Source organism: Mustela lutreola, chromosome 2 (genome assembly GCF_030435805.1).
Source record: "Mustela lutreola isolate mMusLut2 chromosome 2, mMusLut2.pri, whole genome shotgun sequence".
NCBI classification, from domain to species: Eukaryota; Metazoa; Chordata; class Mammalia; order Carnivora; family Mustelidae; genus Mustela; species Mustela lutreola.
The window spans coordinates 12,134,919-12,162,470 of NC_081291.1; the positions used below are offsets into that span (position 1 = coordinate 12,134,919).

Genomic DNA, 27,552 nt, shown 5'->3' on the forward strand with positions numbered 1-27,552 from the left:
GCTCAGTCAGTTAAGTGTCTGTCTTTGACTATGGTCATGATCCCACAGTTCTGGGATGGAGCCCCAAATCAGGCTCCCTGCTCAGCAGGAAGCCTGCTTCTCCCTCTCCCTGCCGCTCCCCGTTGTGCACACATGTTCTCTCTGACAAATAAATAAAATCTTTAAAAAAAAAAAAAAAAAAAGGATAGCAGTAACCTTACAAAGACAGCCTGGGCTCCCAACTGTCTGTGTATATGGCTGAACCTGCCTGCATGGACAAATGCTTTGGACCTTGGACTGGATCCCCAAGAGACCTTCCCCACACAACTCAGCCTGCAAGCTGTTCCTAAGAGGGATGCCTGGAACTGGCCCGCACCACAGGAGAGCTGGTAGATCAGGTCCTCCGCCTGTGGTTCTTACAGGAATTGGGCCAGCCCACCCACCTTCCTCAAACCATAGGTGGGGTGGGTGGGAGAGTGGAGATCCAGGCAGCCACAAGGTCCAAGTTAACCTGGCACAAAGCAGGAGCCTGGAAAGCGCCATCAAAGCACTTAGGTCTGACACCTCAGCTTCACTGGTGAGAAAACAGCCCTAGGTCACAGTCGCTAAGTCCTGCCTTTGACTCTTCTACCTACTCTAGCATGGAAACACCCTCTTGCTTCAATACCTGACATGTCTTGGCCAGCTCCGGCATGGGACAAGCCACACTCGTCCACAAAACAAAGCCACCTCGCTCCTAGTCCTGCCATGTGCCTCACACTGAACAAACTAACCCAAGCTCTGCATGCAGGCCCTCCCACTGACCTTCTGCAGGCAGATGTCAGCTGCTATCTGCCAGCAGAGACAGCAACATTCCTGGCCCTTCCCCAGACACCCCGGGCCTGGCACAGACCACAATGCCTCAGGTATGGTGGGCCCTCCCTGCCCATCTCTCTAAAGCCAGAACTTGCTTCTAACCCCCAAAAGGCAGAACAGCTGCTCAAAGACAACATGGCAGTGAAGACCAGCACACACCTGCAGCCTGGTCCCCAGCCCCATGTGGCTGGTTTCTCCAGCCTTGGTATTTGGGGCCCCAGTCCAGGCCTCAGGATCTGCAGGCACATGGTGGTGACACTGTCTGATCTGGGCTGGCTCCCTCAGCAGTACCTGCTGAGGCCTGACTGGGTGACGGTAGGCAGATGCTTGCATCTATGATTGGTAGGTTATCACCCACCTACCAGTGGCTTCATCCAACAGCAGCTAGAGGGAAGCCCAGTGGCTCGGGGTGGTGCCTGCGAGCTGGCCAGGTGCCCAGGGATGTACCTCCCTGGGACTCCCAACTTGGCCTTTGGCCCAAAGTCCCCAGCTGCGCTCTAAGCCACAATGGCTCCTTGTGACCCACCCCAAGCTACTGCAGGCCATAGGAGCTCAGGGTAGGTGGGCCTGGAGACTCACAGCATAGGTCCTCAGAGGGAACTTGCCCCATCGAGAGAACTAGCTCTACTGAAGGCATCTCATCTGCACATCACTGCCCCCACCAGGGAAGCCTGGCCTTCCTTAAGGGTGGAAACAGGCACAGCTGCACAGGTGCTGGGACCAGGACCAGCACCAGCCTTTCCCAGGGAGGACAGCCAGCTGTTCTTGGCTCGGAGCGTCCAATAATCCACTTGGCACCTGGCAGCTTTTGCTAGGTTTCAGAGCAGTCACAGCCTAAGATCAACAGCCTTGTTGTTCAATTTGCAGGCGGCACCTGCACTCCCTAGCCAGGCTACATGGTCTGAACTGCCAAGTCCAGGAGCCTCAACCCTGACCCTCACGTGTCACACACCATGAGGCACTGACTGGAACAATTCCCTTGCTGAGGCTGGGACAGTTTGGTCACAGACACTTAGAAAATAAGAGCCAGGAAAGGCAAGCGGGCATGGCCTGATTAACACAGAAAAAGGACAGCCTGGATCAGTGTGGAGGCAGGGAATGGAAAATGGCTGCCGATTACAACCCAAGCTACCTTTCAGCTTTAGCCCAATTCTCTCCCATGAGGTCCTGACTCCCACCAGGTAAGCCTCGATAAGAGCAGAGCACCTGCTCCTACAAGTTCCCAAACAACCCCCTGCTGCCCAGGCCTGCCCCAGCTCTGCCTGGACGTCACTCCCCACCCTGTTTGTTAAATTAGCTCTGGCTCACCCTTTGTTCACCTCCTCCAGGAAGTGTGCCCTGACTTCCCCACCTAGGATCATGATGTACTGTAATGCTCCTGTGAGTTCCAAGAGAAGGACGAGTAGGGACCTTGTTCCCAGTCATGAAGCTACAAGTCAAGACAAACGCCAGTAACAATGCTATGTGAAGCACCGACACCCCCTTCAGCAACCTCTGCAACTAACCCAGAGCCTTTAAGGTGGGGCTCTGAATCCACCTCAGCCTCCCCAGAGCCCAGGGGCAAAAGCCAACTTACCAGTTGAATAGGGGTCCGACTTGTGGTGCCGGGGAGAAGGGTGATGCTGGATGACCTGCTGAGGCTTGGCGGGCTGTGGCGGCGGCTGCTGCTGGCCCGGGGGCGGATGTGGGGGCTGCTGGCCCGGGGGTGGGGGGGGCTGCTGGATGTGGGTAGGGAACTGCATGGGCTGCATGTGCACGGGCCGTGGGGGGGGCTGGTGCTGCTGCTGGGGCGGAGGCTGTGGCTGGGGGGGTGGTGGCGGTGGCTGCTGCTGTAGCTGCTGCTGCACTGAGGGGTGAGGTGGGGGGGGCAAAGGGGGTGGGGGCTGGGACTGCACCTTCACGGAAGGAAGTAGTGGTGTGGGGGGCTGCACCTTCTGCAGCTGCTGCAGGTAGAGCTGCATCTGCATGGAGGTGAGGGGTGGGGCGGGTGGCTCTTCGTCCTCCTGCAATAGCACTTGGGGGGGCTGAGCCATGGGGGGCTGTGGGAGAAGGGGTGGCTGGGCCAGGGCAGGCGACACGGCCGGAGGCCGGGCAGGCTTGGGGGGTAGGGCGGCGGCTCGGTTGCTGGGCCGCGATGGCTGCTGGGGCAGCGCGTTGTGCAAAGCTGGAAGGACAGGATGGCGTGGCGGTGAGGCTCACAGCTTCTGCACCCCGTGACCCCAGCCCAGCATTCCTGCTCCATCATGACCTCCTGCTGGTTTCCCTCCAACTAGGCATCGCACTCGGCCCTCTTCTGCTTCTCACAAATTCCAGAATAAGAACGGTTTCCAGAGATGTCTATAGGATTGGGCTCCCGATTGCTGCCATTCTGCCCTGCGCTCTGCACCCAACCTTCCTCCCTTCTTTCAGCTGCTCCCTATTTTCACACCTGCCCTTCAGGTCTCCGTGTAGGCCTTCCCTGAATCCCCCCGGGGGGGGGGGGGTGTGAGGGTGTGTGTGTGTGTGTGTTTCCCAGCATCTCCATCCTCAACATGGAGCTGGGGTGCTGGCGGGAAGGGGGCGCACCCATCTTTTTTTCCATATCACACAATGCTTGGCCCAGAAAAAACGAGTCAATACCTTCAGTATCGAGACACTAAATAGCAAAGCCTGTGCCTCGGTGGTTCACAGTGTCCTTAACAGCTCAGGGAAGCCACTGAACCTCCCCTTGGGAGGCAAGACAACTACGGCCGAGGTGGGGGCTCCACAGGTTGCCCAGAGAGCCTAATCACAGGGAAAGAGCAGGACGGAAGGGGCGTCCCCACCCCTCAGCAGGTGTGGCTACAGCTCACCTGGAGGAGAGACCACCGAGTGCTGGTTGAGATGAGGTGGAGTGCTGTGCTCGGGCGGCTGGGGCAGGTGGGGGGGCAGCTCGGGCTGCGGCAGGTGCAGGATGGGCTGGGTGAAGTGGCCGATGGGGTCGAAGACGCTGCCTGGGAGCTGGGGCTCCAGGACGGGCACCTGGGCGGCGATGAAGGGCGGAGGCGAGGACTTCATCGTGGGGGCTGCCTGCGGCGGCATGGAAGGTGGGGGCGGCGGGGGCGGGGGCTGCTGCTGCTGCTGCTGTGGAGGTGGAGGCGGCGGGGGCTGCTGGGGCGGCGGCGGGGGCTGCTGGGGCACAGGGGCCGGGGCCTGCTGCATCTGCTGATGGTGGTGGTGATGGTGCTGCAGATAGACAGGCTGGTGTCAGGCAGGCGGCACACACCTGGGTACCCTCAGGGCCCACGAGGGCAGGTGGCCACTGCTCACCTGCTGGAGGACACCCCTGAGACCACGTACCTTCTTCTGCTCCCTCCCGGGGTGCCCCTTCTTTTTTGACTTCGGAGCCATCTCTGCAGAGGGAAAGAGAAGGTGGTGAGGCTGTGGGGGAGAGGACTGTAAGCTGGCCTCGGAGGCAGAGCAAGGAGAAAACATAGGGTAAGTTCAGGAGAAGGGTCGGTGATGGTGACTGGGCGGGTAGCTGGGTTGTCTGGGATGGGAGCCAGCCTCAGGAAAAGGGAAAACATGTAGGGTGTCACCTACACATTTGCCTGCCACTTTTCCCAGTGGGGGACATAATAAAAAAACCCCTGCCAATTTCCAGACCACCAGCTGGTTCCGTGCAAGGACGACACCCGGGTACACTGGGAGCTGAGCTACAGACCCCTCCTTGCCCAGCGTCTCCCCCTACTTGCTGGTCAGACACCACTATGGTGACCCAAGTGTCTGCACCCCAGCCCGCTTTGCTGTGCAACAATCTTGACATTAGAAATCATCACATCCATTTGATGGATTAGCCAAGTGAGACTCAAAGAGAAATGAAGGCACTTGCCCCCGTCACACAGCTACAGAATAACAGCATGGTAGCCTCCAACTGCACTGCCCTCTATGCGGGCTCCTTCCCATCCTCCCAGGGAAAGCCAAGATGCACAACCCGGGGTGAGAGCGTGCAGCGGGACTGACCCATGCCAAGAGGCCTGGCCGCAGAGCGAGCACTGTGGGGAGAGTGGAACGGAAGGAAACAGGCTGGTCTCGCAGGAAATATGGAAGGTGCTCACTACCACACCACTGGCAGCAAAAGGAGGCCACCAACCAGTACGCCCGTCCTTGTGGGAGACCAGCCTCTGATAAGTCCCCGTGTTGGGACACAGCTGCTGCAGGGACCCTCCCTGCCGTGTGTGCCCTGGTCCCTCAGGGGCTGATGGTTGGTTGCTGCCATCGCGTGGACGCATCCAGGGTGGGCCTGCCCTGCAGAGAATGTGCAGGAGCCAGCACAAGCCCACCTCGGCACCTGCTCCACAGATCTGTGCTAACCATCTCTTGCCAGGTGTTTGCCCCTCACCAATACCAGCTGGTGTGCAAACCCCAGAGAGGGAGAGGAGAACCAACCAGTAGTACTCGTGGGCTAGGAAATGATGAAGTGACCAGCCAGGTGGGAGGTGCGACCCAAGGTGCCTTCCGAATTCCTGTCACCAAGAGACACCGCATGGCTTTGCCTGGCATTCCCTAAGCTCCTTGCCAGGGCGCCAGCTCTTGCTTGGGAGGACACGTTTTGCTACCTCCACTTGCAGCTGCTTCACTGAGGGCCGGGCTAAGCTTCTGTGAGGTGCAGAGCCACAGTGTACAGTGTGCTACCAAAAGGGATGAGAAGGGACCTCGTGCCCTGCGAGAGCTCACCACTCCATGCAAGAGACAAGACAGTGTGACACAGACCTCAGAAGCTACAGACACACGTCCTCATACAAATGGCAGCAACTGAGGACGTCTGGGACACGCGAACCATATGCCCAGCCTCAAACCTGGGTACTGGAGATGCCAGGATACAGGATTCAGGGCACTTTCGGTCACAGCAGGAAACCAGGTGAGAGGAACACTCTTGTGGGTGGGACATATAAAAGGGGACAGTTTGAGTGACTTGCAGGATTAGGGCCATGGGGCTGGCAGCTGGGGGGTGCAGGAGGCATACTGAACTAGAGAGGTGGGAAGCCCAGGACCAAAAGGACCCTGTATGCACTGGGGGAAAGCACAGAGGCCACTGAGCTGACGGGAGCAAGAGGAAGGGGCCGAGGGTCCCTCCAGGATGGGTACCTCTCCCGGCAGATTCCAGTAACATACACTGAAGCTCGAGGCAGGCTGGAACAGCTGCTCACACACTGGACAGGCCTTTGGGAGACTGGGTGATTGGAAACTGGAGTAAGAAAGGGGCCAATGGGTAAAGTCTGGCCAGGAGAAGACACTGTGTTGGGGTGGCCTGTCCGCTCATGGCCCCAGGGAAAGCACTGTTTTATCCACCATAAAGGAGGGATGGTGGCTCTGAGCCTTCACTATCTCCCCGCAGCGGGGGAACAGAGAGGCCCACATGAACACTCATCGGGACAAAATGCAGCAGGGTCCCAGCAGCTCCAGAGAGTGGCTGCCTTGGAAAGTGTCCCAGATCCAGGTCTCCATGAGGAAGTGCTGGTTAGGGGGCAGGCACAGGCTGGGAGAACCAGTGGGAGGTGTATAACAGACCTCTAGGACCAGAGGACACTACAGCGGCCGGCAGTGGGGACCAAGGGGCGCTGGAGCCTGTTTGGGACAGCTGCATCTGGCTCACATGGCCCGAGCCTCCTGTCGGAGTTACTGGTAGGAAGACAAGACAGCAAGTGCACAGCTTCACAACACACCAGCCCCAAGACACCCCACACAAAACTCTCTGGAAAGGGTTACATGAAGATGGCCTCAAGTACTGTGTGATCTTTATTCCATGAAAATCTTGAACTCAACACAAATTTAATCTTTACATAGGATGATAATTGTACAAAGAATTAAAACGTTTTTTTGTAAAATCTGATTAAAACACTGATTCCTCCCGCCCCCTCCCCCACCCCCACTCAAGGGAAGGAGACAGGATTGAGAGAGTAAGGGCAGGGCAGAGCAGAGGCACAGGCCACCCACCCCTCCTACAGCAACTCCTCAGGCCCCTGCAGGCTGGCTGGTGTGTCAAGGCCCAGTGGGCATGTCCCCCTGCCCGCACACAGGAGGCTGCCAATAAGGAATGGGTACTGCTCTCTCTGCTCTATTACTGGGGCACTGGGCACAGGTGCCGGCTCAAGTCTACAGAAGTTCTCTGACAGATGGAAGCCCCACGGGCAAGGAGGCCAGGATCCACAGACAGAAAGGGCGCAAAGACCCTGCAGGAGAGCTGGCCTGTGGCTATAGCTGGTATGCACGAGTGTGGGAAGGGGTGGGGCAGCACACAGCCCGACACTGTGGGAATCCAGGCTGCCATTTGTTCCAAGACAGCAGAATCTTCCCAGAAAGACAATGCCAACAGCTTCCCAACTGTCCTGTGGGAATCTCCGGGCATGAAGCCCCCTGGCTCCAGCCAGGCCGAGCTGCACTGGGAACACATCAGGCACAGGCCAAAGGGCAGCTCAAAATAGTCTGTTTGGCAAATGGAGCTTGACTGGAAATCAAGTGGCCAGAGGAACTTGCAAACATCATTGCAGGGCCCTGGAGGTTCTGGAGGGGCTGGATCTAGAACACAGAGCCCAGAAGAAGGGTTCCAGGGTTTCTGCACTGGAGGTGGCCAGTGCCCGAGGGCCTGCTGATGGTGAACTACACGTCCTCAAACTTGCTTCCAGCTCCGGAAGGCAGGCTCCAAGATGCCAGGAAATTGCTACAGGCCTTGAAGAAATACACACAAACTACACTTTAAAAAAAAGGGGGGGGGGAGCACTCCCTGAAACACAGATGCTGTTCCTTACGGGACTTTTCGTCAGACAGTTTTCTGCTGAAATGCTGGATTCATGACCAAAAAAGGGCCGTTATTTATTTTTAGAGCAAAAATCCTATTCAGCGCCTCTCAGAGGGCTTGGATGATGCGGCCACCCCGGCCTGCCCTAGCCCCTCAGGCTGTCATTATTCTAGGGCACTGAAGAACGGGAGGGAGCTTGCACTGGCAACACCCCTCAGAGATGTGCACGGAGCAGGCCCGAGGGCTTGGATGGCCTCACTACAGACTGGTCCAGTGCTCTGGGTTTGAGAGCCCTTTCTTGACCACTAGCCCAGCACCCCACCCCACTGGGGACAGGAATCATGGACTCAAGGGCTAGGTCAGCTGGCTGTATAGTTGTTTCTCAAGTGCCCCTCGGCAGGGACCCTCCTGAAAGCGGCTCTTGACCACTGCAGCCTGCTTCCGATTACTTGAGAGGGACAGGGAGGCAGCCCAAGAGGTACTTTCCCCTCTGTGACTTTAGGTAAAGAGGCCAAAAAGCTGGGAAAATGCCCAAGAGGCAACAATGGGAACAATGAAAACAGAAGGAAGACTCCAGGGGCCTGGGAGTCAGCTGTAGCTGGTGACAGCCCCCAGCTGATGGAGCTTCACAAGCCACCAGAGAGAGGGCATGCTGAGGGACAGCCCTGTGAGCTTCCAGGCCCAACCACACTTGCCCGAAGGCCCCTGTTCCTTACTGGGGAAAACTCTAGATGTTAAGAGTATTATTCTTCCTAATGCCATTTTAAGGTCCAGGAGAAAAGTGGTCAGGATTCAGACAAAGAGGGAGGGATGAAGAGAGAAAACATACTTGTGATGGGGCCTTGCACACGGAGCAGCACCACATGTATGTGTGTACAGGGGGGATTGTCATCATCCGCTGGGAGATGCCACCCACCCAGAAGGCCCCAGACGACCAGGGAGGCTGGGCAGGACAGCCAGGCAGTCTTTACACAGGAGGCCCGGGTGGCCAGCCAAGCAGGCAGCCTTCCCGGAGGCGGGACTAGGCGTGTACTGCTGGACATGACTAATCCACCCCGGGGGACAGGCCCAGGGCTCTGAGGAATTCCATAACTTGATGGAGTCCTGTCCCTTTCACAGAAGAAAATGGACTTAAGCTATAGCTTGCTGGGAAGGAATCTGGAACTGAAGACCGTTTTATTAAGAGTCCGTGTCCAATGATTAGGCAGGACCTACATAGAGGGAGAGAGAAACCAGTGTGAGAGAAATGGTGTGGAATGTACCGTTCAAGTCACAAGAACAGAAGAACCACAGACCGAGCCAGCCTCCTGTGCCCTGCCCACTGACAGGGCACGAGAGAACAGCGCTAGAGCCTAGGAGCCCTGCCCCCTGCCTGGCCAGCCACAGGTGGCAACAGACCCACCTTCCTTTTACAATGGGCACAGTTTCAGCATATGTCTCCAAAACCACCCAGGGCCCTGATTATGCTTCTATACAGAACAGCTGCTTCCAGTAACAAGTTCCATGAGCTCCCTGAGCGCAGGCTGGCATTTCCTTTCCTAAAGGTCTTTCAACGTGAAAGGTGCCCTTGCCTGCCCTAATTGCCATCACTCCTGAAGACTAGCCAGGTGAGCCACACCCATCGGGCACCCCTGACTCTAAGCCTATCCCTATTAGATCCGCTTTTCTGCACACTGTCCACCTCATGCAGGGGATGCCAGCCCTTCCTCAGGGCCTAGACAGAGGTACGAAAATCCCCCAGAAAGGGGTTTTGGAGTACAGGACCTCCAGCAAACAGCCTCATTTCTGCATTCCTACAAACCCCAAGAAACCACCACCACTACACAAAAAAAACCCCAAAAACCCACCAAAACAACCCTTCCAAAACAAAAACAGCACACTCAAATTATAAAAAGAGTAAGCAATTATACACACTGTGTATAACTGGGGAATTACCACCGGGGGAAAAAATAAAATGAAGACAGGCGGAGGAGCAAAGCTGTCCTCCTTTTCCCAGGGCATCGAGTGTGTCTCCCCTTGGCCGGGGAGGGGCATGGGGCCCGTTCCCACCCACACAGCAGAGCGGATGCCTCTATTAGAGCCACGGATGCAACCAACACTGCACTCCCATGGTCTTCAAGTGTGTGCGTGGGAAAAACCCACCCACCAGCGGCCTACTGTTCCACATTCCACAAGGCTCACCCTTGCCCACGAAGCTCCCAGAGTCCTTCCAGCTGCGACCCCTGCATGTGGGTGTATGAGGGGTCACCTGACAGTACCGGCAGACCAGCTCTAGTCCCACCCTCCAGGTCTCCTCCTATCTCCACTCCACCCCCACTCCTACCGGGACCTCTCCCTTTTCCCAAGAGTAAGTGTCACGCCCTTGGAGCAGGCAGTAGCAGGCCCCAAGATGGGACTGGGACCCAGTCCCTCAAAGACCCCAGGGGCCGGAAGCTGAGGCTGGTTGTCTGGGAAGAACGCCCCATGGCCTCTGCCTGCACTTTCCGGCTCAAATCTTTCCAAAACATCAAGCATTCCTTTTTCCCCTAGAGCTATTAAGAAACACCCACGCGCTCCAATCCTGGGAAAAGGAAACAAGGAGACTAAAATAGCTGGAGTGTGCTCCCACTGCAACTAGAAGACCAGGCCCAAACCCAAGAGCAATGCCCATACCTCCCCGAACCTGTCCGAGCCCAGGTAGCTGGAGTAGGAGGGTGTCCTCCTAAGAGGGACATGAGCTGTGTCCACCCTGCCCAGAAGACCTGTGGATGGCACATGGAAAGAGTCCATCATCAGCAATGTGATGGAGTGGAAGGCTGGACAAAGAGGCCAAGGACATCCCTCTTGGCCCCACGAGCCAGGCAGGCACGATCCCAGCATGGCTGATGCAGGGGAGGCCACGGCTCTGCCCACAGCCCACCTGGGATGGCCATGAAAAAGTGGCATTTGTATCCCCCATCCTGAGTACCAAACCGTGAAGAAGCAGACTCAGTCATCAGCCAGAACTGAAGCTCAACAAAAGACCACAACCCAAGCAATAGCTGGGCTCGGATGACGTGCCAGGACCGGCCAACAGCGTGCTTCTGGGCATGCGGGCGGGAAGGACAGGATACGTGGTGGCCTAGGAACACAGCTAGAAGTCCAACCCACCTCCCCATCCCCTAATCCCCAACTGTGGGAGCATCGCCTCCCTGAACTACAGCTTGGCCCCACAGACCAGGCCCATGCCCTGAGGAGCCTACAGGCATCCTTATCTATGAAGAGAAGCCAGGAAGGGTCTATGCAACCCCCATCCCCATCAAGCCCCAATTTCATGCCTCTGTTTGGTTTCTTTTGGTGATTCATGTCTCTGGACCCTGTCAGCAGAAATGACCTTACTACAAGTGACAAAAATAGGCTCTTTCAGGAATTTCGGCTCCGGTCCAAATGGAAACACAAGAACGAGGAGGGCAAAACAATTAAGTCCCAAAAGACCAAAGGAAATACCTTCAGTCCCCCCCACTCTGCTCTATGCCCACTAACTGGTCACAGAAATCAGGGCTGCCTAGCTCCAGGGACCTAGCGCAAGCAGCTGCTGGAGGAGCTGCCCTAGAAGTGAGTGCGGTTTCCTGTGTGGGACAGGGTGGGGGATGGTTGCATTCAGTGGTGCAGAGGTACAAGCTCCCACTTTGGGGCTGACAGTGTCTGAGACCCAGGGCATAAGCACAGGTGACCTACACCAAAGCTCTCCAGGGCACACAGATGGAAAAGGAAAAGCCAGGACCTTGAAAACAAATGGGGGGGGGGGGTGTCCCAAGACACAAGGTGGGGAGGGTGCCTGGAAAGAGGGATGAGCCGGAAGCAACGGAGCAAGCCACGGGCCGAATCACTGGAGCCTGGGAGCCTAAAGGCTGGCGGCTCGGAGACTGTAAATCTCACCCTCCTTCCCGCCCAGACAGCTGTTCCCAGGACTCTCAGATTACTTGTTGCACAATCTTTCCATTTCTTTCAAAGGGGGGACAAAAAGGGAAAAATAATCTCAGCAGTCCAGAGCTGCCGAAGATGCCGTCACAGCCATCCCACAGCACAAGGCAGGAGGTGGGTGCAGGGCACTTAGGAGCCCAGGAGAATTCCCTCCTCAAGCCAACATGACCCCAAAGAAGAGCTTGGGGATCAGGAACAAAGGCCAAAGTCACAGACTTGCCATCAAGACCTGATGGTCGGGTGCCACCATGGGGCAAAAAGTCTGCCCTGGGCCAAACCACACTGTTTTGAACATTCAGGTCCCCTGCCAATTCCAAACTTTGGGGTTTTCTTTTGGCCACACAGACCCTTAGAAGAAAACGCTATGAAACCCCTAGTAGGAGCAGCCTGCTAGGGACCAGAGAAGGTGCAAAAGCCCATGGCAATGGCAAACCCAAGGCGTGGCTGGTACTGAAAGTGAGAAGTCAGTGGCCACCCGGCATGCTAATTGGGCCCAAGAATATGGCCATTCATCCTACTGAGGGCAGTGGGTCCTGGCTTGGGGCCAACCCTCCCTGGCAGGCATGGGCTGTGGCGCCCCCTGCTGGTTGATGACAGATTAAAAAGCCATGGTATGTGGGGGGTTGGTTAGGGAAAAAAGGACAAAGGATGGAGACAGGAGGCAGCAAACTGCCCACAGCTGTCTGCATACAACAGAGCTCAATAAATACAGAATTCAGCTTAATGAGTCTCAGTTGAACCCCCTGGAAATGAGGTGGTGTACAGAATTTGGAGTCCTGGAGAAGCCCTTAGCCTACCCCAAGGCAGCCCTCCAACCCACTAGGGAAGTTTGGTACTCTACCATAAAAGTGACAAGGAAGAATGAGAAGACCCAGGAGCCCTCCCATCCTCTGCTTCCCCGAAACGGAGGCAGAGTGAGCAATCCTCACACTTCCTTGGCATGATCAGACCAGGTTATTTACATGAACTGATTAAGTGGGGCTTACTGTTTATCTCCAGTAAGAATACAATGCCAGAGAGAGGTAGATCTATGAAAGAAAACACCAGGGGTCTTTGTTGCTGAAACATGTTTCCCACTGTGGATACTCATACTACAACCTGCCTGGAGGGGCATGCCTAAGGCCTCAGAGCTGGCTCTCCAGTGGTCTGGAGACTGTCTGCTCAGCTGATGGAGTAGACTGCCCAGGGGCAACCACGCTCACCCAGGCACACGTGGCCAGCTCCACCTCACAACACAAGCTGGGCGCCAGGTTTCTTCTCTAGCCTCTCCTCCGGGCCCGTGTGAGCACCTGCCTGCTCCCCGAGAATAATCAGGAAAGTACACATCTAGAGGAAAAGCTCCTCTCCCTACCACCATGCAGCTCTCAGCATCTCTGCCTGCCCTTACTTGCTCCCACCCCCCACACCGAAGCTGCTGCTCAGGCTTGGGGGGTGGGGGATGTGGCGCTCTCCTAGGGCACCAGGGGGCACACGGCAGGCCCATGAAACATGGAGAGAGGAACCGTTAGAGGCTGCAAGACACGGTGGTCCCAGTGCATGCACAGTCAGGAGCAGCCAGTGCAGCTGTGAGCACCCTCTGGGGAGGAAGGTAATGCCCTAAGCGCGGGTGACAGCAGAGGCCATAGCAGACTGCGCCACACCTGCAAAAGCACATCACCTGAAACAGCCATGCTGCATGCGACTGAGACATCGGGAAGACCGTAAGACTGAGCAAGGTCACACTAAGATCAATGCCACCACCTGGGCCCCAATACCCAAAGTCCTCACCAGCAAGCCCCCAAGCCCCCCAGGACTGTGCAGTCAATACCATCAGCAACTCCTCCTCAGGGTGCAGAGTCACCCACTGCCCCAGGGAGAGGGTCACCATGGCGGCCCAGAAAGTTCTTAGGACCACCATCTCTGGTCTCTAGCAGCCCGAACACATGACTAAGCCTGACACAGGTAGGAATGTGACGAGTCATGAAGGAAGTACACCTAACCTGTTTCGGAGTCTTCGCTGTCAGAGGAGCTGGACTCGCTGGTGCTCTCTGACTCCGAGGATGAGAAACCCTTCATCTTGGAGGAGCCAGCAATCACGTCAACTTTCTCAGCTGTAATAAAGCAACAGGGACTGAGTCAGGCAGGGCCCTGATCAAGGAGGCTGCCGCTGGCCACAGACACACCCCAACAGCCTGCAAGAAGGGCCAGTCGGTGGCTTGTGAGCCAGAGGGGGCTGCTACCAGTCCCGTATCTCCCCGTGCTAAACTGCTAGCCTACTGCACATCAGCCAGAAAATTCTGAGTACCAGAATTTTAAAGCGACCCCAGCGAATACCTTGTGCTGGGTTCCTCAGAGAGTCCAAAAAAGGCAGGAGGGGATTCCCTAACATGAGCAACTGCTGGGGCTCCCTCGGCTACTTCTCAGGCAGTAGGTGAAGGCAACCCAAAGGAGACATGACAGCAAAGACAAAGTAAGACATAAAAGAGTCCCAGGAGTCCCCAGCACCTCGTCATGTAGACCGAGGGCAGAACGTCATTGGGCAGCACCTCATAGAGGGGCCCGAGAACCCCAGGAAGCAGTCCAGGCTGAGAGAGGCTATGCATCACATTCTGATGTGGATCCTAAGTCCTACTGGCCTCAAAACAAAAGCTGTGAGCTAAGACAAGGCATTTCTAACAGGAAAGAGCTGCCTGGCAGAACGTTGTGGAGGGGACAGCAGGCAGGACAATGCTGACCTACATCATCCTTTCTCCTGACCTCCCCCACCCCCATGCCTACTGCAAAGAGGCGGCAGCGGGGGCAAGTGGCTGGCGTTGAGGGAGGCTCAGCGACAAGAGCAAGAGAAGTGCTGCTCCGGGAAGGGGCTGCTGAGGTGCAGGGGGAGGTGGAGACCCAGGTCGGTACCAGTCAGGAGGCCAAGAACAGCACCCACAGTCCAGGGTCCAGGGCAATGTCACCACCCCCCAGAGATTTCTTTGCTAAGGACGCAGCTTTTATAATTGGAAAAACAGCCTGCAAAGGGAGAGGGCCACGTGTGGAAGGCAAAGTGAACTGTGGCTAGCCTCCTCCCTCTCGGCTGGGATGACTAGAACACACCCTGCTTCCCCACCCTCGGGAGCCCAAGAGCACCTTGAGGTTTCCTTTTCTTGCGCAAACAAGAGGTCACATAGCGCTCCAGTTCTCGCAGGGTGGACGGCTTCAGAGTCTCGAAGTCAATCTCGATCTCATCAGGGTTGGAGTTCTTGAGGGAGGGCTCCCGCGACTGGATGATATGCACCACTCGGCCCAGCTTCTCACCAGGGAGCTTGTTGATGTCCAGGCTGAGCTGCCGCTTCTCCTCATAGGACATGGGCTTGCACTTGTCCTCCTCCTCCGACTCGTACGCCGGCGGGGGCTTGCTTTTCATGGGCGCTGGCTCCTTCTTGCTACGAACGGACAATGCAGGAATGTGAGGGATGGGTGTCCTGGGAAAAAGCCAGGCACCTACTCCTCCACTTGGGGCTTGGTGGACAGCTTCCACACCCCCACCCAGAAGCCTTCAAGGAAAACAGGGGAGGCTGTTACCAGGAGCACCTGTTGGTGACAGATCGCAAACCATGCCCTGGTTCTCGCCTTCCACTCCATGCTACTTGCTATCCTCCTCCCTCCTTTCCCAAACACAGTGGGTGCCAAAGACCCATCCCAGAGGAAAGGGCAGAGAGGCGGCCTCCCTACCCATCATGGCAGGCAGGGGTCCCCACCCAAGGTAAGCTGGGGAGGCACAGACCTCGCATTGCTGTTGCTGCTGTTATTTTTCTTGGTCTTTTTAGGAGGAAGTTCCTTGGCTTTACTCTTCTTACTCTCCTCTACTTCCTCTTTCTTTTTGTGCTTTTCCTTTTTCTTTTCTTTTTTGTCTTTCTCCTTTTTCTTTGGTTTGTTCTGCTGGGGCTGGGAGAGGGCTGCAAGCTGCTCGTGCACGGCTTTGAGCTGTGGAACAAACAAGCAAGACACACACACCCATTATCCTGGTCTCTGTGTGCAGCCCCAGGTGTAAGGGAGCGGGGGGCGGGGGGGTGGAGCACGGGGAGAGTGCTTGGCCCTCAGCCTTGTGACCTTCTGCCTCACCAAATTTTCAAACTGCCCATGCCCACCCAGGCCACAGATTCCAAGGGTGGCCACTGTCCTTCTTTGCCAGGGGAGCTGGCATCTATGCCCATCTATGACCATCCGGAAGGAGGGTGCCTAGAAGGGTGGCCCTGATCTCTGGCCTGTAGGACCCCAGGAGAGATGGATATCCTGGCTCTGGCTCCTCCTTCCAGATACTGGAAGGGTCTAGAAGCCTCACCTCTACCCAGAGAACAGCCACATCTCCCCAACAAACACCTATGTATGTACAACTGACTCCTGAAAAACCTAGGTTTGAACTATGCAGGTCAACTTCTATGTAGTTTGTTTTTTACAATCAATACAATACTGTAAGTGTATCCTCTACTGCTTACATTTTTTTCACTTTATTAACAGCTTACTTTATTGTTAAGAATACAGTACGTAATGACTGTAACCTATAAAGCATAATAAGCTCATCGACTACTTTACAGGTAAGAGCAGACTACTGCTTAAGTTTTCTGGGGGAGTTAAAAATTATACACTAATTTCTGAAGCACAGATGGCTTCACACTGCTCAAAGGTTAACTGTGTGTTTAGAATGCATGTGCACCCGGCACAGGGAGACCAGTGGGAATCGTGCTCCTGCTGGAACTCCCCATGTCATGGAGACCTGTGGGGAGAGACTGGCTGCCCAGGCCATGGATTCTGGGGGACTACGAATGGGGCCGCCTGCATCCTCACCTGCTCCTGGAGCTCTGCCAGCCGCTGGGCTCGCTCCTCTTCAGAGTCATCAGTGGAGCTGTCACTATCTGAGGAGCTATCACTGCTGCTGTCGCTGGACGAGGGTGGGGCCACCACTTTGGTGGGGGGTGGCACCGCCGGGGAGGACACGGCCACCACAGGCTCCTCTGGCTCATCTGGCATCTTGGCAAAGCGCATCTCGAACACATCCTGGTGGGGGAGAAGCCATGCCCATGAGGGCTCCCAGGTGCCCAGGCATGTGTGGCAGGGGGCTGCCTGGGATGTGGCTCAGCATCACCACAGCGTCCTTGGCTGCTAGGGTTGACTCGAGAGGAAGTAAGCAGGAGGGTCAAAGAGGGCTGGGCTGATGAGGACTCCCCCTCCCCTGCCCACTAAGGCAAGGGGTGGGCCAAGGCCCCTTGCCAGCTCTTCCAACGCTCCTCACAAACTTCACTTTGAAATGAAATATGCTCCTGCCATGGCCTGGCCCCCATTCCCCAGGAGAGACAGCCCAGGTATGTACATGTGACCCAGGTCACAGGAGGCAGCTGGCCCACTGAGGGTGGCTGCTTGGGGACTGGAGATAGATGACGGGTCAAAGGAGGGACCCACAAAGAGGGCCCTAAGGCTCTCATCAGGTAGGTGCTTACTCAGCACTTCCTGAGGGAGCCTTCTGGATGCCAGGGCCGGGCAGCCAACAAAAGCAGTGAACAGAACAGGAGCTTCTACACACCTCGGGGTCATCCTCCTGCAGGAAGTGGGTGTGTTCTATAGTTCTGGACACCATTCCAGGCGAAGGAAACAGAACATGCAATGGCCCAGCCCTGCAGTAAACGTGCCTGGCATGGAGCCAATGTCCAGTGAAGCGACTGAGCCTCTGCTACAGTGGGCACATCTGCATCCGCCTCCCCACTCCTCAAATCACCTGCAGGGCATGTAACTGAGCACAGCCATGCCACTGGCTGAGGTGTCTCCAGGGCATGCCCAGCCAAGGTGGGAAAGTATAGGAGAATGGCTATGGGGGTTTCAGCGGATGAGCTGCAGGAGGGAGTGAAGTCTTGTGAGATGCCAGTGACCCAAGCAAAGGTCCCAGGGCTATTAAGACAGGATCCCTTGATGGGAGACTGAGACCTTCAAATTCTAAGACCCAAGAATTTGATGGTACTCCACGTGGGGTCACAAAGCCTGGGGGCAACAGCTCCGCCTGGGCACAAGAGTCCGTCTGTGCTGCCTCATCAGCCAGCTGGTGGGTCCCTTCCTACCCGGAGGGCTCTGGGACCATAAATCCAGTAATGACTCAGGACAGAGGACAGCAGTGAAGGGAACACAGCTACCTTCCCAGCAGGATGTTAGGACCTGCCTTAAGCATGGAAAACGTTTGTCAACATGTCATCTCCTGTAAGGAGGAGGCCTTCCTCAAGTGTGAGTTGATACTTCGGAGCAGCTTGGCCCAAGAGGGCCGCGGGAGCAAGCTCCAGAGCTTCTGTGTCAAACAAACTAGGGTCCACTTGACAAAGCTGGCCCTAGAAACCTCTCCTTATATCTCTGGAAACACAGCTTCAGGTTTCCCTGCCCCAAGGCAGCTGGGAATGGTGACCCCAGCAAGAGTAGGTTTGTCCACAACTGCAGTGCTGTCCCCTCCACCCACCTCAGCCTCCTTCAAGGGAGCTCCTCTTCCTAGTAAGGTGAGAACCTAGACTGCTGTCTAAATGGTTCTGCGACCAGACTAAGTGCTGAAAGGGTAATGCCTTTATAATTCACACAGAAATAAATTCTGAAGCAGGTCTGAGGGCAATGGAGAATTACACACCCAGGGGATGCGCAGAGACTATCACTGCCCAGGCTGCTGAAGAGACGTGCCCCACAGTGCCCTGGATATGGGCAAAGCGCAGGATCAAGGAGTGTGCCTGAAGTGTCAGGACCCCACCAGGAAGGAGAGTGGGAAGCACGGCCAAGTACTCGGTGCTGCTGGGAGATGAGCCTTGACTAGGTGGGAGCTGCCTCATGCCACTTATCCACGTACACCCAGCCTCTCCTGCCAGCCGCCAGACAACACTACCCTTGCCACAAGGACATCCTATTGCTCCCCAACACGTTGTGGCTGTTGTGGAAAGGGGGGGGGGGGAGAACTCATCCCGAGGCCTCCTTCCACTTCAAGGATACTCTAGGGCCCTGCCATTCCAAGACCATAAACAGAGAAGAGCACAAGACAGGAGGCCAGGTGGGCTGGCCGGGAATGAACTGCAGGGCCTGCAAGCTGGGGCTTCTGGCTTCCTGGACACGCCCAGCTACAAGACCTGTCCTCCTCCCATCTGCTCCTGCTCCAGTGGGGGACATCCTGGGACATGTTCTTTGGCCTGACAGGGAGCTGAAGGCTACTGCAGAAGAACCTTCCCAAGTCACTGAGATAGGCTAGCACTTGCCAGGGCCTGCTGAATGGTAAACACAAAGAATGTGCTCCCTGCCCTCAAGGAGTGAACATGAAAATTGTAAAGTGCTCTAAGGTGCTTAAGGTGGAAACAGAAAGGGGGTGGCGGAAAGCCTGTGAGAAACCTGAAAGCTCAGGAGGAGTGGGAGACAAGATGCCAACAGCTACAAAGATCTAGCAAGGATGGCTCTAAGGAGAGAAAGGTGTGACTCATGAATCCGGGTGCTCATCCCAGTGGCCAGCTGGAGAATGGGTGGAAAGGGTGTGCAGCCAGGCAAGAGGATGCCAAAACCAAATGAAACACGCCTTGGCCGAAGGTCTTGTGAGGGAGGACAGTGCTGATGAGGGGCAGTGAATACCAACAAGCAGCATTCTCTAGGGGAATAGGGGCTCAGCCTCCCACACTAGGACTGGGAAGGTCTCCAGGTGGAGCCTATGCCATCGCCTCCACCCACACCAAGACTCTAAGCATCAATCAGCAAAGCATGCTGGTTTCAGAGCATGCCTCTCTTCTTGGTAGAAGGTTCACTGGGCCACCTACTCTGGGCTGCATCAGATTCATGGGGAAGCACACCCCACGTCTCCTCTAATTAAGCCAGCTGCTGGAGTGCCCAAAGGTCAAGGGGGACCAAGTCTGGATGTGGCTGTGGGGCGTGGCCACACCTGGGCATACCAAGGCCCAGAGGATGGGGATGGGGGTGGTGGTGGGGAGAATGCAGGCAGTGGCAGGCCACTAGGTGCCAGATGCTGGAGATGCAGCCATGAGTGGACATCCAGACACATACATTTACGCACACCTCAAAAGCTTCCTGCCTCTGAGATCTAATGCAGGATATCCCAATGCAATTTTCATTTTTCCTTGCTGTAAAAATAATTGTATACCACCTTGAATTTTCACTTTTTCTTGAAATATAAGTCTGGTGGATCTACATGAGTACCAAAACATCCTAAGTGACTCCTCACTTCATGACAAGCAGTGGAGAGTACCACCAGCAGCTCTGGGCCTACTAGGTAGGCTGGCAGGCCTTAGCCCAAGCCACCCTTGGGCCGAAGCAACCCTGAGCCCAGACACTACTGGCTGTCTCTGTGACCATGGCTGCCAGGTGGTGGTGGGATGCTAATTTTTTCTAAATGGTTTCTAAAGACTTTAGAAACCAGAAGAAGAAAACCCAGTGGATCATTTTCCATATAACTTTTCAGGTAAATCTCAGTCCCTGGACACAACCTACTTAAGAGAAGGCAGGTCGAACACCTCTTAAAGAGGCAAACAAGGACAGGGACTTGGTTGCTCCTCCTCCCTTCTGGACAATCTAGCCATCTAAAGCATGCTGATCCAGGAAAGCTTAAAAAAGAAGAGGAATAACACAGGCACAGCAACTCCCTTCCAGACAAGAAGCCCTTCACAGCAACTCTGCACTTGAAGCAGATACTTCCACCTGCCTTGTGGCAATGGAGAAGTGACATTACTTCCGGTAACACTGCAACCCACCCTGAGGTGGGCAAAGCAGGCTAGAGGCAGAGGCAGCCCCATGCCGAATGGCTCCCAGGCACTGCCCCTGCCTGAAATGCACCCTCTTCCAGGGCAAGGACCTCATCTAGTCCAGCCTGGTGTCTGGAACAAAAAATGTCCAGAAAAGGGGTACTGTATGGAAAACAGCTCAGCGCTCTTGCTATGGGTAAACCGCATGTTTGGGCCATGTTCATGCCACTCCCAGGAGAAAAATGAAGAAAAATCAAAACCAAAACCAAAACACTTGAAACAGGCACAGAAATTGGAAAGAGCACACTAGAATATACTAGAGAATTCTCTTTTCTGTTCTTTTTAAAGTAAAGTAGCTCAGAATAGCAATCTTGGTGCTTAGAGAGAACTTGTTTTGGTTTAGCTGTTTGCAAGAGGGCAAATAAAGGGTGTGGGTTTCCCCAGTCCTCACAAGAGGAAGTTGAAGACAGATCTGAGTGCACCACTGCCACCTGGTGGCCACATAGGAGAATTGACATAAAATTATAAAGTCTGAGCTCCTTTAAGGATGGGAAATGCAGAAGTAAACAAAGGGCAGCTTTGTGAAGAAATCAGAGAGCACCAAATTAAAAGCCACCCCCCATCTAAAAAACAACAACAACAACAACAACAACAAAACAAAAAAAACCAACCAAACAAAAAACCTCAGCAAAAATAAGACCGAAAAACAAACAGCAGAAACTGTAAGAACATTTGAGGCTGGGTGTGCCATTAAAATAACAACAGCCAGGTTCATACTAGTAATAAGTTTTTTTAATCTACCATAAGAACTTCAGGACACACCCTTCGAACCAAAGACCGCGGGCCAAGTGAGGGAACAGGAAAGACCACGCCTTGGATACAGTGTGTGGAGGTAGGAGACACTATGATGGTGAGTCTGCGACAACATGTGGAGCTAACAGCATTAGGAGGCAGGTGAGCAAAAGGGCTCAGGCAGCCTCTGAGCAGAACAGATCCACAAATTGCCAAAGGCAAGTACTCACTTCTGCCCTGGAAGCACTCCACAGATGGCCAGAAAACCCAGGTGTTAGGAACCACCGTTCACCCAGCCTTCAGGTAGGAGTAGGACAGGAGATGTGCAAACTAGCACTGGGCTCCGACCAAACTGCCTGCCCCCTTTGTGATGGCAGGTAACCAAGCCCAGGGCTGGTCCTGACTGAGAGCAGGAGTAACCCAGGGTCTTGGGGAGAAAAGGCCGGAAATGTTTGTTTACATGTGTAATTTTAAAGAATTTTTTAAAAAGTTATATAAAAGTACTAAATACAGATTTATTCTCATATGCTGTTTAAAAGACTTTATTTATTTATTTGACACAGAGAGAGAGCACAAGTAGGCAGAGAAGCAGGCAGAGAAACAGGGAAGCAGACTCCCTGCTGAGCAGAGAGCCCAATGGGGGGCTTGATCCCAGGACCCTGAGATTATGACCTGAGCCAAAGGCAGAGGCTTATTAACCCACTGAGTCACCCAGGCACCCCTCTTCTCCGTATTTTTAAGAGATTTTTTTTCCCCCCTCTGGTAATCTCCACACCCAGTGTAGGGTTTAAACTCATGACCCTAAGATCAACAGTGGCAGACGCCACTGAGTGAGCCAGCGGGGTGCCCCAATTCTCCGTAATTCTTAACCCCTGATCTCTCTACCCAAAGATAAGCACTGTTGAAATCTGGGTACACTTTTCCTTTTTTAAATGGAGCAAAATGAAGTTACTTCATACATTATGTGGTCATCTGTCCCCCTCCGTTCCACCTATACTTGCTTGACCGTGTGCACCGCCCGGCTCAACCTAAAGGTGCCACAATCCCCACTGACAACCCTAAGGGAAATGTGGCCTCCCAGAATGCCAACAAGCAGCTACCCTACAGCAAGAAGGCAAAAAACTTCAAGGCTCCAGTGAAGAAGTGCCCACAGGAAAACAGTTACTTCAGCTCACAACTCTGTCAACATGACTACTTTTTAAGAGTGTCATCCACCAATGTGAGACAGGTCTGTTTTGTGGAGACACACTGGGCCATTCACAGCACATGCATTCTTCTTGGCCAAGGGCAGCGAAATGCAGTTACTGGGCAGGGGACTTTCAGTGGGACACCCCAGAACAAAACCCCAAGTACCCAAGACCCAAACTAACCACCCTGCTTTAATTACAGTGAAATAATCTCAATGTAAAATGACATGTCATCCTGACTTGAGCTCATCTTCAAAACAAACACAGCATCATACCAAAGCAAAAGAAAGATATAAAACATACAAAGGCCCATGGAGATCTGGCCTACCCAGGACTCCAGCCTGCCTACCACAGGATGTTGTGCTCAGAGCTTCCCCAGAACCTTACCTGGAGCTTGCGGGCCATGGCCACCACCTCATGGTCAGGAGGGTTGTACTTGTAGCAGTTGGAGAACATCAATCGGACATCAGCACCAAATTCCTGAGCATCACGGTACTCTCGGGCCTCCAGTTTAGACTGAAAAGACAAGACAGATCCCTTGTCGGTTATGTCTGCCCCTGCTCCAAAGGGGATGGGATGCCAGAAGAGCTGTCTGTAGGAGCAAGTTAACTTCTCAGTGGAGCAGAGGAGAGTGATCAACACCTTGGTTTTTCTCTATGTCAAGTGGACAAGGAGACACTCAAGAGCAAATCTTGGGGCTGGGAAATGCCCTGCTACCACGTCAACCCCACCCACCCTGGTCACTGTGATGGGCTATGGGGAAAGAGGACACAGAATAAATGGAGGCAGAGCTTAAGCCAGACTGTAAGGGGAGGACTAGGACTAGTTCTGACCTGACATACACTTATCTTGATGACACAGGACAGGACACTCAAAAGGAACACAACCAGAGGCCCCTGGGTGGTGTAGATGGTTAAGTGTCCGACTCTTGGATTCACCTCGGGTCATGAAATCAAGCCCCAAGTCGGGCTCCACTCTCGGCTAGAAGGCTACTGAAGTTTCTCGCTCCCTCTCCTCATTCTCCTTCAACCCCTCCCCACAAGCTCACGTACTCTAAAATGAATAAATCTTAAAAAAAAAAAAAAAAAAAAAAAAAGTGGGAGGGGACCACAAGTACTGTGCCCCACCCCCGCCTGTCTCATGTTTGGCCATGTTTATTCCACTCCCAAATAAAAACGCAAAACAGTTTAAAATAAACAAACATGGGGCGCCTGGGTGGCTCAGTTGGTTGGGTGTCTACCTTCGGCTCAGGTCACGATCTCAGGGTCCTGGGCTTGAGCCCCACGTCCGGCTCTCTACTTATCAAGGAGCTTGCTTTCTTCTCTCTCTCTGCCTGCTGCTCTGCCTACTTGTGATCTCTCTCTCTTGGTCAAATAAATAAATAAAATCTTTAAAAAATTACAAATAAAAAATAAACAAACAATCAAAATGGTCTCAAAATAATACTACAATGAAAATACCAGCACTGTGTGCCTCTTACAGAGAGGTGACATCAAGGCCCCCTGCGTAACACAGCCTGGCAAAGTCACCAACCCTCAACGAGTCCTGGAGCATCTACCGTGCAAGCTGCCTATGGACAGTGGGACCCAAGGTCACAGAGGGCTTGTCCCTAGACAAGGGGGCAGCAGTGCTGTCAGAGAAGAAAATGCCCAAGCACGGGGTCTTGGAGGTTGACTCCACAATTCCCAGCAGGGGGCGCAGGGCTTCTTTGAGCCGAGGAGGAGAGATGCTACTAAGGCACAGTTCAGCAGAGCCCAAGGCCAGGGCCCTCCTCTTGGACTTAGCCTGGGAGGTTCTGCCCTTCTCTGTCCCAGGAAGCCCCGCCCCCAGCTCTGGGAGGGGCATCTGCTTACCTTGATCGTGCTCATATCCATGGGGTGCTTGATGATGTCGCAGTAGTCATGCAGACCCAGAGCCTCTACATCCACAGGCTTGTAGAACGGCCAGGCATAGGCTGCGTGCTTCTTGGCAAACATCTCCTTGAGGATGCCACTGCAGCACTTCAGCTGCTCCGAGACCTTGCTGCTCTTCTCTGGCACTGGGTGCTGCTGTGAGTCGGGTACATCCTTTTTGGGGGGCTTCACAGGCCGGCTACTCTCCCGCCGGGGGCCCAGCTTGGTGGTCTTAGGCTCTGGCGGTAGTGATGGTGGTTCATGAATGGGGTCGATGGTGGTGGGGGTGGTGGTATCCGCTTTCCTCTTAACTCCCTTCTTTGTCTGCCAAGAGCACACGTGCAACAAGCGTCGTCACAGGTGGCAGCTGGCACAGGTGGCCCTCAGGTCACTTCTGAAGCCAGGTCCTTTCTAGGGTTCCAACATTCTTGGGGGATAGGGCTCAAAAGTAACTCCAAGGGTGAAAGACCAAGGCAAGAACAGACCCTGTCCCACCATTCTGCTCTGCAGGTGGGACAGGACCCTGGCCAGGGGCATGAGGAAGCACACACCCAAGTGCAGAATCTGCTCACTGGAGCCCAAAGAAAGCTACAGAAGCAGCTTCCTACTTAACGCTAGGGAAGTCACTCAGAGCCAAGCCTCGTCACACTAACCCCCATCCCCACAGGAGGCAAGTTTTAGAGACTATTTAGGCAACATCTGCATATATGCACAGTCTACATGAGAAATACAGGACAGGAGGTCAGCAAGGCCCTGGGAGGTGGTTCTCAACTCTGGAATCTGTGGGCCAGCAGGGCAGCAGCTTCGAGGCTGTGACTTAATAAAGCCTATACAATCCCCCCAGAAAATACCTGCAAGTGCCTGGAGAACCAGGCCAGGCTCCGCATGAAGCACTGGCAGGGACAAGCGACTGTCTCCTGCCAGCCTCACTGTTACGGAGAAGACAAGAGAAGGCGTGCTAGCTGAGGTGGTAGGAGCCTGCCAGCGACCGGGCTGGGCCACACACACGCACAGGATGCTCACCTTCACAGGCTGTGGGGTGGCCGCAATGATGGGCGGGTGGCTCTGCACAGGCTGGGGGTTTGGCGCGGGTGGGGGTGGTGGCTGAGGGGGTACCGGTGGGGGTGTCTGCAGTGGCTGGGGAGGCACCACTGTCATGACGGGGGTCTGGACGATGAGGTCTGGGGTGACCGCAGGGAAGGGGTGAGGTGTGGCCTGCACGGGCGGAGGGTTCTGCTGGGGGGTCTGGGTCTGCGGAGGAGTCGATGCCTGCGTTGTGTTTGGTACCGTAGAGACGCCAGGTTTTGCTGTCCCTATCAATCATAAAAGGGACAGATGGTTAGATGCCGAGCCCGACACACGCTGGCTGACCTTATGGGAACACTGTCACATGTGGAGAACACACATCTGCATGCGTATGGCACACACTGTCACGGTGACTATTAGTCTTAGAGACAGAACAACTCGAACACCCCAGACCTCAGCCAAACTGGTCCACCTGCCCTTAGGTTCTCTGAGAGCAGTGGCACACTGCATTACACAGTTCCTGAGGCATCCTGGCTTCAAGCCCCAAATCAGGCACAAAGACGCCTTCAAAAGCACGGAGGCCTGGGCCAAAGGAGCAGGAAACACATGCTGAGCGTTAGCACCAGGACGGTAGAAGGAGAGCAGAAAAATGTTCCTTGGCGCTTTTGGACAGAGCTGTCCTCATTCCCAGAAGCGCTGCCTTCTGAGTAAGCAATTCTGGCAAGGGGCCAGCATCGGGAGCCCTGGCCAAGGTTTCTGGAAACTGGCAAGCTTCCACCTCCCTGAGCCGCAGGAGGAGGCTGGACGGCTGCTGCCCTTTGTGACCGGCTCAGACTGCCTCCTTGCAGCTGTGCGCGTGAGCCCAAACACACAATGCCCCGTGTCTGTCCCATGTGCAGACCAAACTCCTGGTCCCAGGCCACAAGGGCAGGACTCCTGGATGTTAAGGATACAGGACACCTCTTAGCCGGATCCACCGCTAAGGGGTGACCCTTAGGACCACCTCTCCTTGGCTACGCCTCAGCACTGCCTGGGATCCAGCCAAGCACCTTTGCTCCCATGAAGCCACCACTTCTGAGCAGGGTGGGAAGCCAGGTGAAAGCCCTCTGTGGAGAGAAGCAAATGACTCACAGCATGGGCCACCTCAGCACAGAGTGGAGGATGGCAAGATGCAAAAGGCAGCTGGTAGAGCTTTTCCTAGACAGAAACATTTCATTGTCTCCCCGCCAGCTGGCCTTTAGAATCCTGTGTCAGGCTAAGAGACAGGGGTAAAGAGTGGAGGGCTTCACTTCGACTTCAGCAGCATCATAAGGCAGGCCTGGCTCTGACATAAGCATCTTAAAAATAATTCAAATAACCAACCTTGAGGTTCCAAGATAGGGATTAGGAATTAAAACTGCCCTTGGCAAATTGTCTCTTCTCTAAAATGGAGTGAAGAAGGGACGCCTGGGTGGCTCAGTGGTTAAGCGGCTGCCTTCGGCTCAGGTCATGATCCCAGCGTCCTGGGATCGAGTCCCACATCGGGTTCCTTGCTCGGCAGGGAGCCTGCTTCTCCCTCTGCCTCTGCCTGCCTCTCTGTCTGCCTGTGCTTGCTCGCTCTCTCTCCCTCTATCACTGACAAATAAATAAAAAATCTTAAAAAAAAATTTTTTTTTAATGGAGTGAAGAATTCAAAAAACTTAAAAATGCTTTGCAAAATTTACACTTTCTTTTTAACCAAAGTCAATCAAAAGGCAGGGCCCAATTACTTCTACTTTGTGGGAGGTCACCCAGTCAAGTGACCCTCTGGGGCGTGTCCAACACTAAGAGTACCCTCCCCTCCTGCCCCCTCCAAACCTGGAGAAGGACCAAAGACTGGGGAACAGGAAAGCCAATGTCCTTGCTGTTTCAGTGTGAGGCCAACTGCTCGGCGCACCGGAGGTACCCTACCTGCTTCTTTCCTCCCACGTCCTCTTCCTTTTGCCTGGACTATCATGATCTCAGTTTCTTCAGTGGGCAGTTCATTGATTTTCTGCAAGAAGAGCTTCTCCAGAGCTTCTGCCATTAAGACTATGTCATCTCCAGGCTGGAAAAGGAGACACAGGGGTGAGCATCAGAAAGCCCTCACCACCTCTCCAGACGGAGCAAGAGCTCCCCACCCTGTGCCACCCACTCCCTGCTCCAAAGCATCAAGTATCATAGTCGGGCTCCTTCCCGATCTGAACCCTCAAGGGCCACAACAGTTACACCACCAGATATCACGAAGGCTCATGTACCTGTACCAGCACCCATCCACCTGCACCTCCCTCTCATCTTTTAAGCTCTGGCCTGAGAAGCCATCTTAATGCCTTAAGTATCTAACAAGCCCTGCCAATCACTGACAGAAGCCCTCCTCTGACACAATTCAACTTCACTATAAATACTTGCAT

General features: G+C 54.5%; 1 protein-coding gene across 6 annotated transcripts in view; it reads right to left on the reverse strand.

Moving 5' to 3' along the window:
- Nucleotides 1-27,552, reverse strand: part of BRD4 (bromodomain containing 4) — a 95,580-nt gene that overhangs the window by 3,547 nt on the left and 64,481 nt on the right. For 5 of the 6 annotated variants that reach the window (XM_059160287.1, XM_059160289.1, XM_059160288.1 and 2 more), the window contains 11 exons: nucleotides 27,074-27,209; nucleotides 25,142-25,431; nucleotides 24,080-24,442; nucleotides 22,614-22,742; nucleotides 16,340-16,549; nucleotides 15,279-15,478; nucleotides 14,642-14,937; nucleotides 13,513-13,623; nucleotides 4,153-4,205; nucleotides 3,666-4,038; nucleotides 2,411-2,998 (listed from right to left, as the gene is read on the reverse strand). In XM_059160287.1, the coding sequence (XP_059016270.1) occupies nucleotides 2,411-2,998; nucleotides 3,666-4,038; nucleotides 4,153-4,205; nucleotides 13,513-13,623; nucleotides 14,642-14,937; nucleotides 15,279-15,478; nucleotides 16,340-16,549; nucleotides 22,614-22,742; nucleotides 24,080-24,442; nucleotides 25,142-25,431; nucleotides 27,074-27,209 (2,749 nt within the window). Of the gene's footprint in view, nucleotides 1-2,410; nucleotides 2,999-3,665; nucleotides 4,039-4,152; nucleotides 4,206-6,562; nucleotides 8,803-13,512; nucleotides 13,624-14,641; nucleotides 14,938-15,278; nucleotides 15,479-16,339; nucleotides 16,550-22,613; nucleotides 22,743-24,079; nucleotides 24,443-25,141; nucleotides 25,432-27,073; nucleotides 27,210-27,552 lie in introns of those variants that run through there. The other variant, XM_059160292.1, reaches the window with a different exon arrangement.